We start from the raw sequence: 15,512 nt of genomic DNA, 5'->3' as shown, positions 1-15,512 counted from the left end.
TATGGAAACTTGCCGACTTGTCAATAGCCTGATTTGAGAATTGTTTTTTTATTTCGTTGTACTGGAGATTTTGTCCGAAATAGGCGAAATCCGTTATAAAAAATCTGATATATGCAATGAATTTTTAATGGAAATATATTACAGAAAAATTGGTTCTTTTTTATCTGTCCGTTGTGAGCGAATTTCCGATATATCCGAGTCCGATATATCTGAGGTTTACTGTAAAAACAGCCATTTGCCTCATGTACCATAAACGCTGATACACAGCATCCTAAATATGCTCGCTATCTTCAAAATTCCCTTAAAAAATGACGCCTGTGTATGTTGTCCATAACATATGCACCCCCCCATACCATAACCCCACTGCCACTATGCGCCATTGCAACCACAGTAAAGGTGCCTTTACTGCATTGATGGCATTTTCAATGCACAGAGAATACCGTGACAAAAGCCTGAGGCGTTCATCCACTAGCATCACCTCATTTTGCAGCATGATAATAAACAAAGCCACGTTGCGAGGATCTGTCCATAACTCCTGGAAGCTGAAAACATCCCAGTCCTTGCATGGTCGGCATACTCCCCCACGCCACTTCTGGCTGGTCATGTAAGTAGTTTTCTTAAATATTGTCTAATTCTCGTGACCCCAATATGGTTATTGTTTGAGCTCATGAGATGAGTATTTAAAGGCCAAAATGTGTGCCGTGTAGTAAAAAGGCATACATTTAGGCAGGCCTGCACTATAGTCGACCAAGCAAGTATGCATTAAGGACTCCAAATTGTCTGGAACATTTTTAGTGGATTATGTCTTACCCTCCTCTCAGACCTTTATGTCTCTCAGTGGGGGCTGCTGTTTTGGTTAGCAATGCAGCTCAACAGTGTCCAATGCTTTTGTGTGAGTAGTAATCACTATTAACCCCTTGTGTTTCCCCATGTGAATAAAATAAGGTAATTCATTAGGACAGCATTAGAATGGCGGACGCTGTTTGTGTAAATACAACATTCTAACTTATTTGATAAATTTCATGTATGAAGTGAAGAATAATTTGAACTTTACCTGCTGAGGCTCTCGTGGCGTCGTCTGTTTGACTCGCCGACTAGACGCCACAGTGGTAGTGATCTCCATAATGGATGTGGACGTCTCCGAGCGATTGGCTGTGGTGCTCGACTGTGGCGTGATAGAGGAAGGCGACTCCCCAACAAGCCGCACACTGCCTTGGATTCTAATGTTGGGGTCCCCCTCTGCAGCCATGTTGAACACCTTCAGGCCATTATAGTAGAGGCCAGAAAGCTGGCCCTGAAAGGATCGAGTCCGGTCTCGCTCCCAGCCACCAATCTGTATGGTAGTTTGGCTGTTGAAGATAGTAAGCTGGCGCCCTATGGGAAAACAATGTTACATATACAAGTCCGTTGGATTGATGGCATTTTAACTGAACAGAAATAATAATATTACAAAAAAAAAGACAACGACAAATTACTTGCCCAGTGGCTAATGAGACCAATAAATTACGGGTTCTAGAAGCAAACCCTTGCAATTTATTGCAGTTACAATGATGACATGCCTGTTTTATGAAAAATAAAATAAAAAAAAACAATATTTTGATAAGACAAAACTTAAAGTAAATGCAGTTTTGCTAAAAAGTGTGTGTGTGTGTGGGGGGGGGGTGGACATAAACTTACAGCAAAAGTGATTAGAAATGATATGATATAATAAAATAAAATCCAAAGCAAGACAGTTTAAGCTTTTTTGCACTAAATGGAGTAGCTATGCATGTCAAATATACAAATATATAGAAACAAATAAAACGGTCTTATTTGTTAGAAACAAATAAAGCATTCTTATTTGTTTCGGTAATTGGGTTTTTGGTTGACATCTTAAGATTTGCAAACACAGCAAGCACGGGACACGTCTAAGTCAGGATGGGACAGGCAAACCAAAGAACAAATAGTTTCATCCTTTCAGCAAAAGCAACAAAACTAGTCAACTCAATTATGTTTGACATGAGGAAAAAAAAAACATAAACAAGAAAGACCAAAAGAAACATGACATGATAGTTATTTAGAGCAAAACAAACCAAATGAAATATAAAGGGGGCAGGGGGTGTCATTTCACATTTTATGTGAAAATATGAACTGGTTATTGTAAAACATTGTAAAATCAAAACATGCACTTAGTTGGTTTTAATATTACAGTTCATTGATCTAAAGCCCTACACATCTTAACACAATATGTTAAAGGGACTCCAAAATTCTGCCGCCAATTCATATTGCACTCTATTTATGATTTATCATTTCAGTTTAACCAGAATACATTCAAATGGATCTTATCTGCACACAAAATATGCTACATGTGCTTTAAATATGTTCACAAACACAAAACTGACACAATACATTTATGTTTGCCTGTTAGAAGTTTACAGCAATTTATAGACATTTTAGCAATGTTGACTTGTATTTAAATACATATTTATAGTCCCTTTAACCATACGTTAACACACGTATTAAAACAGATGACTAGAAAAGAAATACATTTATATGAACAGGAACATTACATTAACTATTCATATCATTAATTTGATTTATTTTTAAAGTTTATGTTTAGTGTTTACAAAAAAATACTGCTACAACTTGGTTATGCTGCAATTATTCTATTTGAAATTTTAATCAGTGATTTTACCTTTGTCGAGTAGCCATTCGTCAACTACTCGACCAAGTCGGAATGGGATTCGCTGTCTAGCAATCGCCAGGCGTTCGTTATCATTGTTGCCTTTAAAGTTTAAAGAGACATTTCAGTGGTTACAATCTGTCAGGTCAAAGGTTAAATGTTCATACTGGTAGAGCTAAACAACTGCACCATGGTTTTATGTTGAAAAAGTTTAGCATATTTAACAAAAACATATTTAATGAACCATTATTTAAACATACTCATTTTATTTGATTTTTAGCCATCAAATTAGAGCTAAATTAATTGAAATTGAATTGTTTCATCCTCTAGATTAACAAAGCAAATTACAATTTTCATGATCAATTCTTTATCCATATCTTTAAAAAAACATTTATCTTTCCTTTCTGCACATTTTAAATTTTGCTACTTATATACATACATTTTCAAAAAGAAACATCACTTGAATTTATGTGAAGTCACCTTTTGGTGTTGGTTTGAAAAGGAAGATCAATTTAACAAATTGCAAATACCAACCCAGTAATGAATAGCCTGCTTGACAGCAAATAAGACACATTGTACAGTATAAAAGAGAAACAATGAATATGTGTATACAGTAAGGTGCATGTTCAAGGTCTTCAATAAAGTGGCTTTGACAAAAGCTACATGGCATAAAGGACGAGGCGCTGTCACAAATTAGAGTGTCTCCACGGAATTCCGGCAACAATCCAAAGAAGCGCCAGAAGTGAGGTGTGGCGATATCCTCAGGATGCCTTCGCTTTGGAGGAGCACTTTGGCATAAACGGGAGCAAACTCTGCATCAGCCTTTTGTTAGGGCCAATAACCTCCTCAGAAATAAAGAGTTAAGTGCTTTCCCTCCTGCAATTGTCTGCGGAGATTGAATTCAGTCCGTTTCATTCTTCTTGCAGATTGACAATGTTTGTTCCATCGACTATATTAATTCACTGTCTGCAGATTAAAGATCTGGTAGCTTACAATCATTTGGCGGAGAATGGTCTGTGAGAAAAGGGAAAAGGGTTTAAAACCCGTCTATTGACTTCATGGAATTTGGCTGCAGTTGATTGTGTTCGCTTGATACAATACAGCATGTCGGGTGAAATTGATAGCACTTTTTTCCAACAAGATATTTGGAAGGAAATGCAGCACAGTGGAGCCTTAACTCATGAATGCTGAAACAGTTTGAAATATTTCTGGTCAAATAGGGCTTTCAAGTGACTGCAGTTAAAATCTGATTAATCCGTTTTCAAATTAATTAATCAAAATTAATCACCATTTGTAAGTATGTCTCAAATATGCCAAATTTCATTAACAAAAAGCTAAATGACAGGACATGATTACAAATATATTAACACTAATTATTCATAAAAGAACGATCTGATTTTTTGACCAAAGAACTGATCTGATTTCAAATCCTGATACTTTGTTTCAACGTTTTTACAGATTATGGAACTGAATGTGTTTTTAATAGTACCTAAAGTAAACGCAGTAACACATTCATTCATTTTCTACCGCTTATTCTCACAAGGGTGCTGGAGCCTATCCCAGCTGTCTTCGGGCGAGAGGCGGGGTACACCCTGTGCTGGTCACCACAGCCAATCACAGGGCACATATAGACAAACAACTTGGAGTATTGAATTAGCCTAGCATGTTTTGGAATGTGGGAGGAAACCGGACTCCCACGTATGTACGGGGAGAACATGCAAACTCCACACAGAGATGGCCGAGGGTGGGATTGAACTCGGGTCTCCTAGCTGTGAGGTCTGCGCGCTAACCACTCGACCGCCGTGCAGCCCTGCAGTAACAGTAGTACTATTGTTGAGGCCTGCACGGTTAGCACATTGGCTACGCAGTCAGGAGATTGGGAGGATATGGGTTTGACTCTTGGCCACATCCGGCCCGCCAAGTGTTTGAATACGACCCACCCAATCTTTCCAAAGTATTTCATTTAAACTCAACATACAACCTGGCATCATGGCCTGAGCCAACCTTTTGATGGTTTTATCAATTTCCTTTTTTGACATGGTCTGTTGTTTACAAAGTGCTCCTGAAAAAAGGGACACAAGCACATAATAATAATAATAATAATTATTATTATTATTATATTATTATAATTATTATTAGAACTATTATGATTATTATAATTATTATATTAATGCTAATTATTATATTAATTATATATAATATTATTGTTATATTTGCATATTTTACATAATAATAATATAATAACTATATTGTAATTTTATTGTAATTATTATAATATTTTATTATTTTTAAAATATTTAAATATAAATATAAAATAATAAATAATAATAGCAGATTGCATGACAATTTTACAGATACAATAATACCAGGTGGACTGTTACGTGTAAAATATATAGTCTGCCCCCCCCCCCCCCGTAAATTTCAATGTCATATCAATCAAAAAGTCAAAAAGTTTGCCCACCCCTGACCTAACCTGTGCAGTTCAGTAAAAAACATAGTAAAAAACAAAAACCAGAGGGTTAGCACTTACCAGGACAATCTCTGTATTGGTATACCTGCTGCTATTGGAAGTGATTGAACAAGGATGCGGATGCCTGAAGTGAAGTGCTATCCAAACTGTAAGCCACAAAGTCGTGTGGCTGGCAAGCAGAATGCAGACGCAACACAGAGGAGCGCTGTGCCAAAATGTCTGCCCGTGTGCAAAAATATTTTCAATGACCTGCATGTCATCAGTTTGGCCGCGCGTCAGACTCAGTCCCTCTCATACTGAGGTCAATTAAAAGTGAAGATAATCGCGGACTGATCGTGTATTGATCCCCGCCGTGGCACTCAAACAATGTCCTCCGCAGGGCTGCAGCAGAACACGTTGACGGGGCCACCAAGGAGCGTATGCGACTGCTGCCTGGTGGTGATTTGGTTTAGTAATGGATGGCCGGAGCTTATCTGCTCCTCCAGACAGCAGATATTCAGCTGAGCCGTCCCAGCTGACCTGCTTTGGCCTCATTTGCTTTTTTTTTTGCTTTTGTTAACAAAGCGGCCTGTACACTGAAGACACAGGACATCTCCTCGATTAATGGAGTCTACAACAAAACGGGTGAACCATTGAAATGATTTTAGATGAATCCATTTAGATAGACTTTATCAATCTTGTTAGGTGAGCTCTACTTCCAAAAGAAGCTTTGCTGAAAAAAGACACTCTGCATCATAGAAGTCAAGACTCTACGCTGCAAGGGTGGACAGAAGGGGGCAGGGGTGGTCAGCTTGAGGTAAAAGGGGCAGAAAGAATGGAGGCAGAGTCATGTCAGTGCAAAGCGTACTGATAAGAGTAAAAAGAACAAGGCCAGGGACTTCTTTATTATCTTTGTGTGCAGTGCGTGTTCATTGGTACTCTGATAGGATGCTTCATGGTGCCCTGCGGGCCTGGCAGCATCATTGTGTTGGTATTACTTTCATGGCCAATACTCATGAGAAGAAGCTTCTTTTTTCTTGTTTTTTTCTTTTGTTGCAGCAAAGCTCTTTTGTGTGTGTGGTGCAAATCAGGGCAAGAATAAAGGCAGGAAGTACAGCAAACACGGGGGTACATACACTCCATGTGTGTGTATTTGTAATTCAACATTAGAATTGTGCTAAAGACTTTAAATGGCTTTTCACAAGTATGAGGGATTACAGTGACCATATACTATAGACGTCCCGGTGGAACAATTATTACCTTGCTTTCAGAATGACTGCTCCCCCCGATGCCATCTGCACCTTTCTATCTGTCGGCCTTTCCAACCCTCGTTTTCGCTGTCCGCTCTGCTCTATTACAGTCCCCGTTGATCTGTGAGTGGCCAAGGCTAAAGGCTACTATTATTTTATGACTATTATGAGTGCATTAGAGGGCTACATGGATACTAATCAAACTACAGGCGAGCTGAGAGAATAATGGCTTTCTGTGCTCGAGGTGAAGAGGGGAATTGTACAGCAATCGTGATTAGATGCAATTAGACTGTAATTAACCTAATAAGGTAGCTACCTTCTGCATTGTTGCATATGAAACGTGGGTGGAGAGCATGTTTCAACACATATTTACGGTGAATTAGTATATAGATTACTTTTTGAGGAAAAGATATTAAGTGCAGTCAAGCCTTTACAATGGGATGCTATAAATGCCGAACAAGTCAGAATCTCAGCTCAACAAGATTCTTCTTCATCGCCATGTGCCGTTCTTGAAGACGGCCAATCGGTGGAGGCTGGTTAGGTAGAGCGTCGACGTCAATATGTTTTTATACTTGTGTGACAACAAAATACACAAAGTGCCAAATCTATATTAGATTTTTGTATTTTCTCTCTACTTTAAAATGGCTGTTACCATGAAGAACTTTCAAGGAGCCACCACATTATGTAGTCTAAGGCATCCGTTTAGTGATCTGTGCATCCATCAACACTGCAGCTCTGCTTCACTTTTCGTTCTGATAAACTTGTCGTCTCATGCAAATTAGGCACTCAGACACTTTTACATTTACCGACTGATGACGCAGCATCAGGACCAACTGGCGGTTCAGTATCTTTTGCAAAGATACTTCGACGTGATCACAGGAGGACGTAGGATTGAACACACAACCTTCTGGTTGGGAGACGACCACTCTACCACACAAGCAATAAAAATGTGAGTTTTGCACACCATCTATCTGTCCCCTTTACGTCCTTTGCACCGTGGGTTTTGAGGATTGACATAGTCATGTCCAGACTGTCAGCCAAGTGTTACTACCTATGTTTCACCTGGGGCCAGCAGCAAGGATGGAGTGCTTTTGACCATCTTCCTTGAGGATGGATGCTCCGGTCATGACTAAAAAGGTCAGCAAACATTATGCAAAAGCGGAGAGATCGGTTGGATTTGTCCTCCTAATGCACGCTCAACATATGATTTTAATTTGGAGCTGGCAAGCTCACTCTTTAGGCTAAATGTTCCAATCATTAGGCTGTTAACTTTTTGAGCATGTTACAGGACACTCACGTTTTTAGCTGTAGCTTTTGTCAAAGCCTTACGCTGTTTTCAAAGTTCTTTTGGAGGTAATGCAGTCATATTACTATTCACATATTGACATTTGCATACAGAAAAATACCAGTGTTGCTTGTTCATTCCTTAGATAATTAATCAGTTCATATGGTGTCAAATTCACAATGCAAGCACATAGAAATGCATGACAGAAAAGTCATTATATTTCATTAGGCTTTACTGTCGTACTGTAAACCCCCAATTGAATCATTCATTGGAAAGACTTAGTGTGACTACACAAAACAGGCAAATGTTCACCTCCATACTCTATGAGTTCCACAGTGTGGGTGGTTTGGTTACATTTCAGAAAAAGGGAGCGCTTACTGTTAAACAGACGTGGGAGAAAGTCAATGTTTTGCTAGTCTCAAGTCAAGTCAAGACAGGTCGAGTCAGGTCTGAAATCATTGGCTTGAAATCTTACGGTTTAGTTCTTACCAAATAAAATTAACAATGTAGCAATCTATTCAATTTGACAAATAATATGAATGTATTTTGAATTGTCCAAAGCAGTTATCATTGTGACTCGAGTCTGACTCGACGTGGACTTGAGTCCACACCCCAGACGTGTTTCCATATAAAAATCACACCAACACTGGTATTATTCTACACAGCAGCTGGAATAACAAACAAAATGAATTGACACCCTAAACAAGTCCTGATCATCTTCAACTAGCAAACACATTCGTATGGAGGCAGATATAGATGACATAGACGCACTCACCTATGGGGTAGCGTTCAATGACTGGCAGATCATCCAACTGCAGAGTGGCATTACCGCCACTCCTGGTAAACTTCACTATATGGTATTTTCCGTCGTTTACAAACTTTGATGTCTCCTCTATGTTAATGTCGTCCGTTCCCACATTAAAGACAACAGCAATGTTTCCTCTTTCCTGAAAGAAAACACAAAGACAAAACAGAACAGGTTAGTTTTACTTTAGTTTTCTATTGAACAAACAAAAATGCTAAATGACCAGTATGTGCATTTGGCACTTGACTCTTTCACTTTTTAACACAAAATATAGCTTTGCGTGCAGAAAATTCTAAATGCATATAAATGAAGACTGAAAAGGAAAAAATAACATTTAAGTAAGATGATATTTGGAAAATACTAAAAAAAAACAAAACAAAACATGATAATATGACAAATATATAACTAATTTATTGTGATTGGCTGGCCACCAGTGCAAGAGGTTCCCTGCCTCTCTCCAAAAGTAAGCTTGGATAGGCTCCAGCATACCACAAATCTTGCTCCTTTTTAGTCTTGCAACATCTTGTGACACAAAATCTTGTGACGACCTAGTTTCCATGCAGTTTCTAAGCATTAGCTAGCTGCTAACAAAGATATTTGGTGATAAAAATTAAGAACACAATTGGACTCCTACTATGTACCAAAGTTGCACTGTAATTTATACATTTATTAACTCATTAATTTCTTAGTGCGTATGTAACCTGACCACCTGGATAGAAAATGGGAGGGTGTATGGTATTATCAATAAATAACTCTCTTATTTAGACTTATAAATAGTGAAATCCCCCCCACACTTAGTAGTACTTAATACTGCCATAATCAGCAGTACAGGCAAATAAAAGCAATGGCTGGTTCAAATGATGTTTGAACTCCACCCCAGTCTGGTGATATCCGTCTCTTATGGGGGCAGATATTCACTCAAACGGGGTCCTTTAACATTTCATGGTCCAAGTTGTCCATGGATACTGCTTAATCAATTTTCAATGAGTGTGCATGTTAGCACGAGCGTGGATCTCTCTTCTCTTGAGCCCTGCAATGAAGGGAGCCCCCGACCAGATGCTCAACCTACGGTGGTGCCGCAGCACTCTACATGCCATTATCCAGTCAGCATCGCCAACGCTGCTCTGCATCTCAGTCTTCCACCATAACTCTCCCAAATGAACTCATCAACTGCTCTCCAACAGGCTCTGCTGCTCTTCTGTTCATGTTCAGAGAGTCGGGATTCTCGAACAAAGCCAGGTCAAGACACACTGAAATTAAAACTATGATTCATTGCAAAAACATGCTTAAGTCCTTGCATACCTCGATTGATCCCTGCAGAAATTGAGATGATGATCGACAGACATTGATGTAAAACCTCGCCTATGAGTTAATACGTGTCACATTGAGTGATTTGCTCCCACTTAAAAGCCTTCAGTCCAGCAGACAGCAGCTGTGCAGTGAGCACCGGCCGACATCATACCTCACTCGAAGATGCTGTGTGCACCCTTGGCGAATTCAGAACGATACGATACCGAGTCTAAGACAGACATCTGTAAGGTATAATCCTAAAGACCTTACATACGGGACAGATTATTACCAAGCTTCTTAAATAGCCTCCTTCCGTTTACTATGAGTCCTCCCCGTGGTCTTGTTAATGCATTTAGTTTACTACTCCAATTTACATAACATAAAAAAGGACTATAAAAGGGTGGTAATAGACAAAAAACAAAAGAAAAGCCATTTGATACAGTCTTAGATGAAAGTTAAAAGCTTCAGGTCAACACGGTGGAAGTGTGGTTAGTACGTCTGCCTCACCACTAGACTTCTGGATTCTGGATTTGAGTGGTTGTTCTGGACCTCTGTGTTCAGTTGGCATGGTTGCATGAATGGGTTTCTTCCCACATTCAAAAATAAGCATTGTGCAGGGCTGTGTGTCATTGTGCAAATAACATTTTGTTTAAAATGTTTAAATCATGTTTAAAATGTCTGGCACGCATAACATTTGTTCACGTTTCCTTGGAAAATGTCTGCAGGCATCATCTAGTGATTGCTGTAGTCTCTTGGATCTTCTTATGAAGCTCTGGTTAACAACTGTTCATAATGCCCAAAGTGATGTCTTCAAGTCTTCAAGTAATTCCCTCACCTACTCTCTGTGCTTTCCTCTTTGTAGTTACGTTACAATGATGTCTTCTTCCTGCTTCTTCTGCCTTCTCTCCTATGGTCTTCAGCAAGTAACCGTACTGCAGCTGGGAGATATTGCAGACAGCTATTTTCTGCAATGAGGGTCCGGCATTGTGTAGGTGCCTTGCAAATAGAAGAATTAATGAGACTTGGGGTGACAACTGCTATAGCGTAGCGTCATGCCAATAATGCCCCAAGGTGGTGACAGTGCATACCATGTGACAACAATATACATTGTGTACACTATGTCGTACGCGAGAAGTAAACAGTACTTTAGGTGTAAATAAGCCGTGCAGGATTATGGCATTTTAAGCAAATGATTACCATTTTTGGTCATAAATTGTGTAGCACGTGTGTAACTTAAAACAGAATGCAAACAGTACTAAGCAAATCTTCACACTTTTCAAGGGGACCATCTAAATCCGTGGTTTGGCTGCAGGACCCACTATCACCACTCAATGACAAGCAGCGACCCAAACTGCGGAATGTTCCGCAACTAAGTCTAAGTCGCCCACTAACATTGCACAGACCCTGTTGCAGCATAGTAAGCCAATAGCGCATACCAACGAACGTGAGGTGCATTCACGGACATTGGGCTATTATTTGTTTTTGGCAAGGCTCTAAAAACAGTTCTGCAACCCACTTTTGGGACCTGCCCCCCCCGGTTCACTGATTTAAATGGCATGCATTGCCACCAGATAAGGTGGCATAAATGACATTTGTAGGTTGTGTAGAAAATGCTTGGAGGAATATTGCTAACAAACATTCGTTCATTCATTATACAGCTTATCCTCACGATGAGGTCTTCAGGCGAGAGGCGGGGTACACTCTGGACTGGTGGCCAGCCAATCACAGGGCACATATAGACAAACAACCATTCACACTCACATTCATACCTATGGACAATTTGGAGTGGCCAATTGAACTCGGGTCTCCTAGCTGTGAGGCCTCAAATGACGGTAGTCATTTGTTTCAGTCAATCTTAATGAAACTTTACAGACATTGTCAGTCCTGTGGACGAGTGTGGACCAAATGGTGGTACTTCTCATCCAATGGGTGTTTGGACAGCGTTTTGAGCTTTGTGTGTGAAATTTCAAGTCAATCTGACTCATCAGGTCCAACTTTGGAGTATAGTAACAGTGCCACAATATGATGAATTCTTCACAAAATATAATGTTCCCCCTTCTGTGTGCAGCAGTTCAGGAGCAGAAACATTATTAAAAACAGATACAGCATAATAACATTTTGTCAAAAGTCTTCACAGGAGAGATCAAACCCAAAGGTTTTTATCATTGTCACTACTTAGACTGTAGGCATTAATGACTTTGTGCCCCAACACTTTTGTCCATAAAATGCAATTTTAGTCCATTATACCGCTATATTCGCTCCCCCTGCCCCCAGAGAGAAGGTTATACTTGGCTTGTATGTCAGTAATATTCACTATCTGCTTAATAATCCAAAACATTAGCATATTTCCTGAAATTGGTTGGATTTAAGCATGCAGCTTCTCCACGTGCCAAGAGGATCCTAATCCTGGAGCTTTAATATGTCGCAGGCTAATGTCAGAGCAGTGATTGATGGCTACTTATATAAACCATGGCCATTACGGCAATTTCAGGGCTGCTCGCTTGCGCTGCCTCACGGGAGCGTACTGCATACTGTATGGTGCACACTTGGTGCACCCCGACAGTCAGCCTCGCCTGACATTCTGCAAGCCGCCTTGATTAATTGCTCATCAAGCTGCAATAGAGTTTAATTAACTGATGAAGTTGATCCACAATTCTCCTCTAATCTTGTCTTTTTTTTTCTCCCTTAATGCTTCTCATCCTCGCAGCTGGAGGGTGGAGTAGCTGCGGTAATATTTGGGGTGTCAGTTGCTCGTTAAAAATCTCCATCTGCAGTCATTATACAAGCATAGACGTACAGTTGTAAAACAGACGCTGCAGACAAATGCTTGAGTAGCAGCAAACCATGTCCAAAATAATACATCCTACTCATTTATTCAGGATTATACTCCTAAAAGTTGGAATTTAAGATTCAAACTGTTTACTTCCCACCATAAAACAATAATAGTAACGCAGTGGCCTTTCTCTTAAATTTTTAGCAAAAATGGATACCTCTGTGCTGATTTCCGAGTCGTTTATCACAATGACCACTGCAATGGAGCCATACTTTATACCTTGTCAGCACCAACGCCACAACAGTGCAAATCCTCAACTGCACGAGCTTCTGAGGGTGGCTGGCAGGTGGAGGAATACAACTAGCATCCCTTAAGTGTGTCTTTGTGTGCACATGAGCCTGCTGACTTGAGGGAATATTATGATCTCACCACAGAGGCTAAATGTCTTCATGTAGCAAGGACACGCAGGCCGTTCTGTTCACTTTATCTTTTAATTACCTCTGACAGTCTTCAGCTTCTCCCTTTTAAGCTTTGTTAATAAAATTACAGAGCTAATGGAATAATTACGCACACGAATAGGACTTTTTTTTTTTTTTTAGGCATGTATTTCTGGGGAGTGAGCTGTATCCATCCATGTTATCCATCCATACATGGGTAATTATGGCTGAAGCAACACACTGTACACAACACAACCATGCACACGTGTGTGCAATCACTGAGACTTAATTCAAAGAAGGCAGCAAATTCATAAAGCATCGCAACCAACGTGATTCAAACGTAATACATTGACATTGCAGAAAATACATTTCAGCAGCATAAACGAAGCAGAAGAGGCATATGATTCATTAACTTCATATTATGCCAGAAGAACTGAGAAAAACATGTTATATTGCTCTTACTTGTTTAAGGTAACTGAAGCCTGCATATTCCTGCATATATCCTGGTATATTTTCTATATTGCATATTCAATATTGTGGTTTATTTGTTTCATATCCCACATAATATATCTGTATATTATATATTTTATACAATATATATTATATAGCTGTAGTTTAGTTGTATTTTCTGGATTTCTGAGCATTCTTAAAAATGAGAGAGTGATAAGAATACCACTCATATATATATATATATATTTTTATATAAAATAATCAATTCACAGTACTCCATTTGATGTAGTACTTGATTTATTTTTAACACTGCTTGTGCTTGGGCACATTGTCCCTCACCACTCTCAACATGCTGATGAGCATATGAGTAAGACATCATGTTGGCACACAGGATCAAGCCTCAATATGGCGATGCTGCACGCAACTCCATCAACAAACTTGATCTCCTTGTACGTTTAAGCAGCACCGACAACAAAATGAGTGGTTTGCGGGAGCAACAAAGTGTTATTATATTTATATAACATGTATCCGGTAGGTCAGCTCAAATGTTTACTACATTTCAATAATTCAGTCACTCATTTTCTATCGCTTATCCTCCTCTTTATCAAAATGCATACAATTTCATAAAGCAAATGCTTAACATAAATAGCATCAGCATACCTGAAAACACGATGGCTAATGACTAGCATGAAAAACACCTGAGAAGCTGCACGGAAAATGTGTATTTTTTCTATTTCACAACTATCAATGTTGAGTATGTACTGCAATTCCATCATTGTTAATTATATGTGTTTTACTCAGGGGCTGCACAGCGGTCCCCTCACAGCTAGGAGACCCGAGTTCAATTCCACCCTGGGCCATCTATGTATAGAGTTTGCATGTTCCCCCCGTGCATGCGTGGCTTTTCTCCGAGTACTCCGGTTTCCTCCCACATTCCAAAAACATGCTAGGTTAATTAGCCACTCCAAATTGTCCATAGGTATGAATATGAGTGTGAATGGTTGTTTGTCTATATGTGCCCTGTGATTGGCTGGCCACCAGTCCAGGGTGGACCCCTCTTTTTGCCCAAAGACAGCTGGGATAAGCTCCAGCACCCCCGCGACCCTCGTGAGGATAAGCGGTAGAAAATGAATGAATGTGTCAAAAAGTGACTATTTTTACTTTATTTTGTTATTATTGGGGTTTTTACTTCCTTTTATAGTTGTATGACAGCTAAGACTGCATGTGTTGAAAGCGACACCGTCAGTAAATGTACAGTAAACAGTAAGTCATATGTGGAGTATAAAGGGTCACGCCATGCAGCTTCATCACTTATCTACCGCTTTTATTGCTGCATTTCTATTTCTCCATATTTCTGGCCAAACTCCGTGGACCTCCTCATCTCATTGCGATAGAGAATCTCCAGCGAGCTGAGCGAGGAAGTGTGCAGCGTGCGAGGAGTGCAGCTGCTGAGAGCTCAGCTTATTTTAAAATCAAACCCACCGGCTAAAATGCCTAATTATCTGTGAAGTTGGCTTGAAATTGTTTCCATTGCTAGAAGACTTTTCTGCAGGAGAGCGTCGTCATATAACTCCGGTTAATAAATCATCACATGAGCTGCAGCGGTTGGTTAAATGAAGGCTCAAAGGCAATAGCAGGGGACTTTGGTGCTCTTACCTGTAGGCCATGCAATGAAACCATTTGTATCACTTTTAAGTGAGATATAAGAAAAAAGCTAAACAAATACTGTACGCTATGTAGTAGTCTCTGTACGGCAAGCTGGAAAAAAAAGCCAGGAATACATATTTCTTTTTCTCGAAGTGACATTTGCTATCTATAAACCTTTTCTTTTGCTCCATCTCCAGCTCTGCGGTGACACTTTCCATCAAGAGAGGTCAACATATATCTGAAATTCCATTCTCTCTCACTCAAAGAAATCAATTCAGGTTTAAGGTGATTCTGCTGTCTGTCCACTTGTGACAGCTGGCGAGTGGTCGAGGTGAGTCGACCTTCAGCTTCGTCCTCCTCACGCTCCCCTGGAGGATGCTGGGACTCCAGCTCACTGAAGCTATACAGTCAGGGATGTGCGGTCAGGGAGGCGGGTTAGGTAGAGCCTCGATGAAAGAAATATA

At 39.8% G+C, this 15,512-nt stretch overlaps 1 protein-coding gene across 35 annotated transcripts in view; it reads right to left on the bottom strand.

Moving 5' to 3' along the window:
- LOC131107920 (neurexin-1a-like) overlaps positions 1-15,512 on the bottom strand; it is a 250,969-nt gene that overhangs the window by 30,692 nt on the left and 204,765 nt on the right. For 19 of the 35 annotated variants that reach the window (XM_078787439.1, XM_078787440.1, XM_078787443.1 and 16 more), the window contains 3 exons: positions 8,422-8,593; positions 2,675-2,764; positions 1,055-1,374 (listed from right to left, as the gene is read on the bottom strand). In XM_078787439.1, the coding sequence (XP_078643565.1) occupies positions 1,055-1,374; positions 2,675-2,764; positions 8,422-8,593 (582 nt within the window). The remainder of the gene's footprint in view (positions 1-1,054; positions 1,375-2,674; positions 2,765-8,421; positions 8,594-15,512) is intronic. The other 16 variants (XM_078787447.1, XM_078787450.1, XM_078787449.1 and 13 more) reach the window with 1 other exon arrangement.

This window comes from Doryrhamphus excisus, linkage group LG20 (genome assembly GCF_037039965.1).
Source record: "Doryrhamphus excisus strain RoL-2023G ecotype Guam linkage group LG20, RoL_Dexc_Guam_v1.1, whole genome shotgun sequence".
Classification (NCBI taxonomy): Eukaryota; Metazoa; Chordata; class Actinopteri; order Syngnathiformes; family Syngnathidae; genus Doryrhamphus; species Doryrhamphus excisus.
Note: the sequence above shows the minus strand (reverse complement) of the source record. Positions and strands in the feature narration are given on the sequence as shown.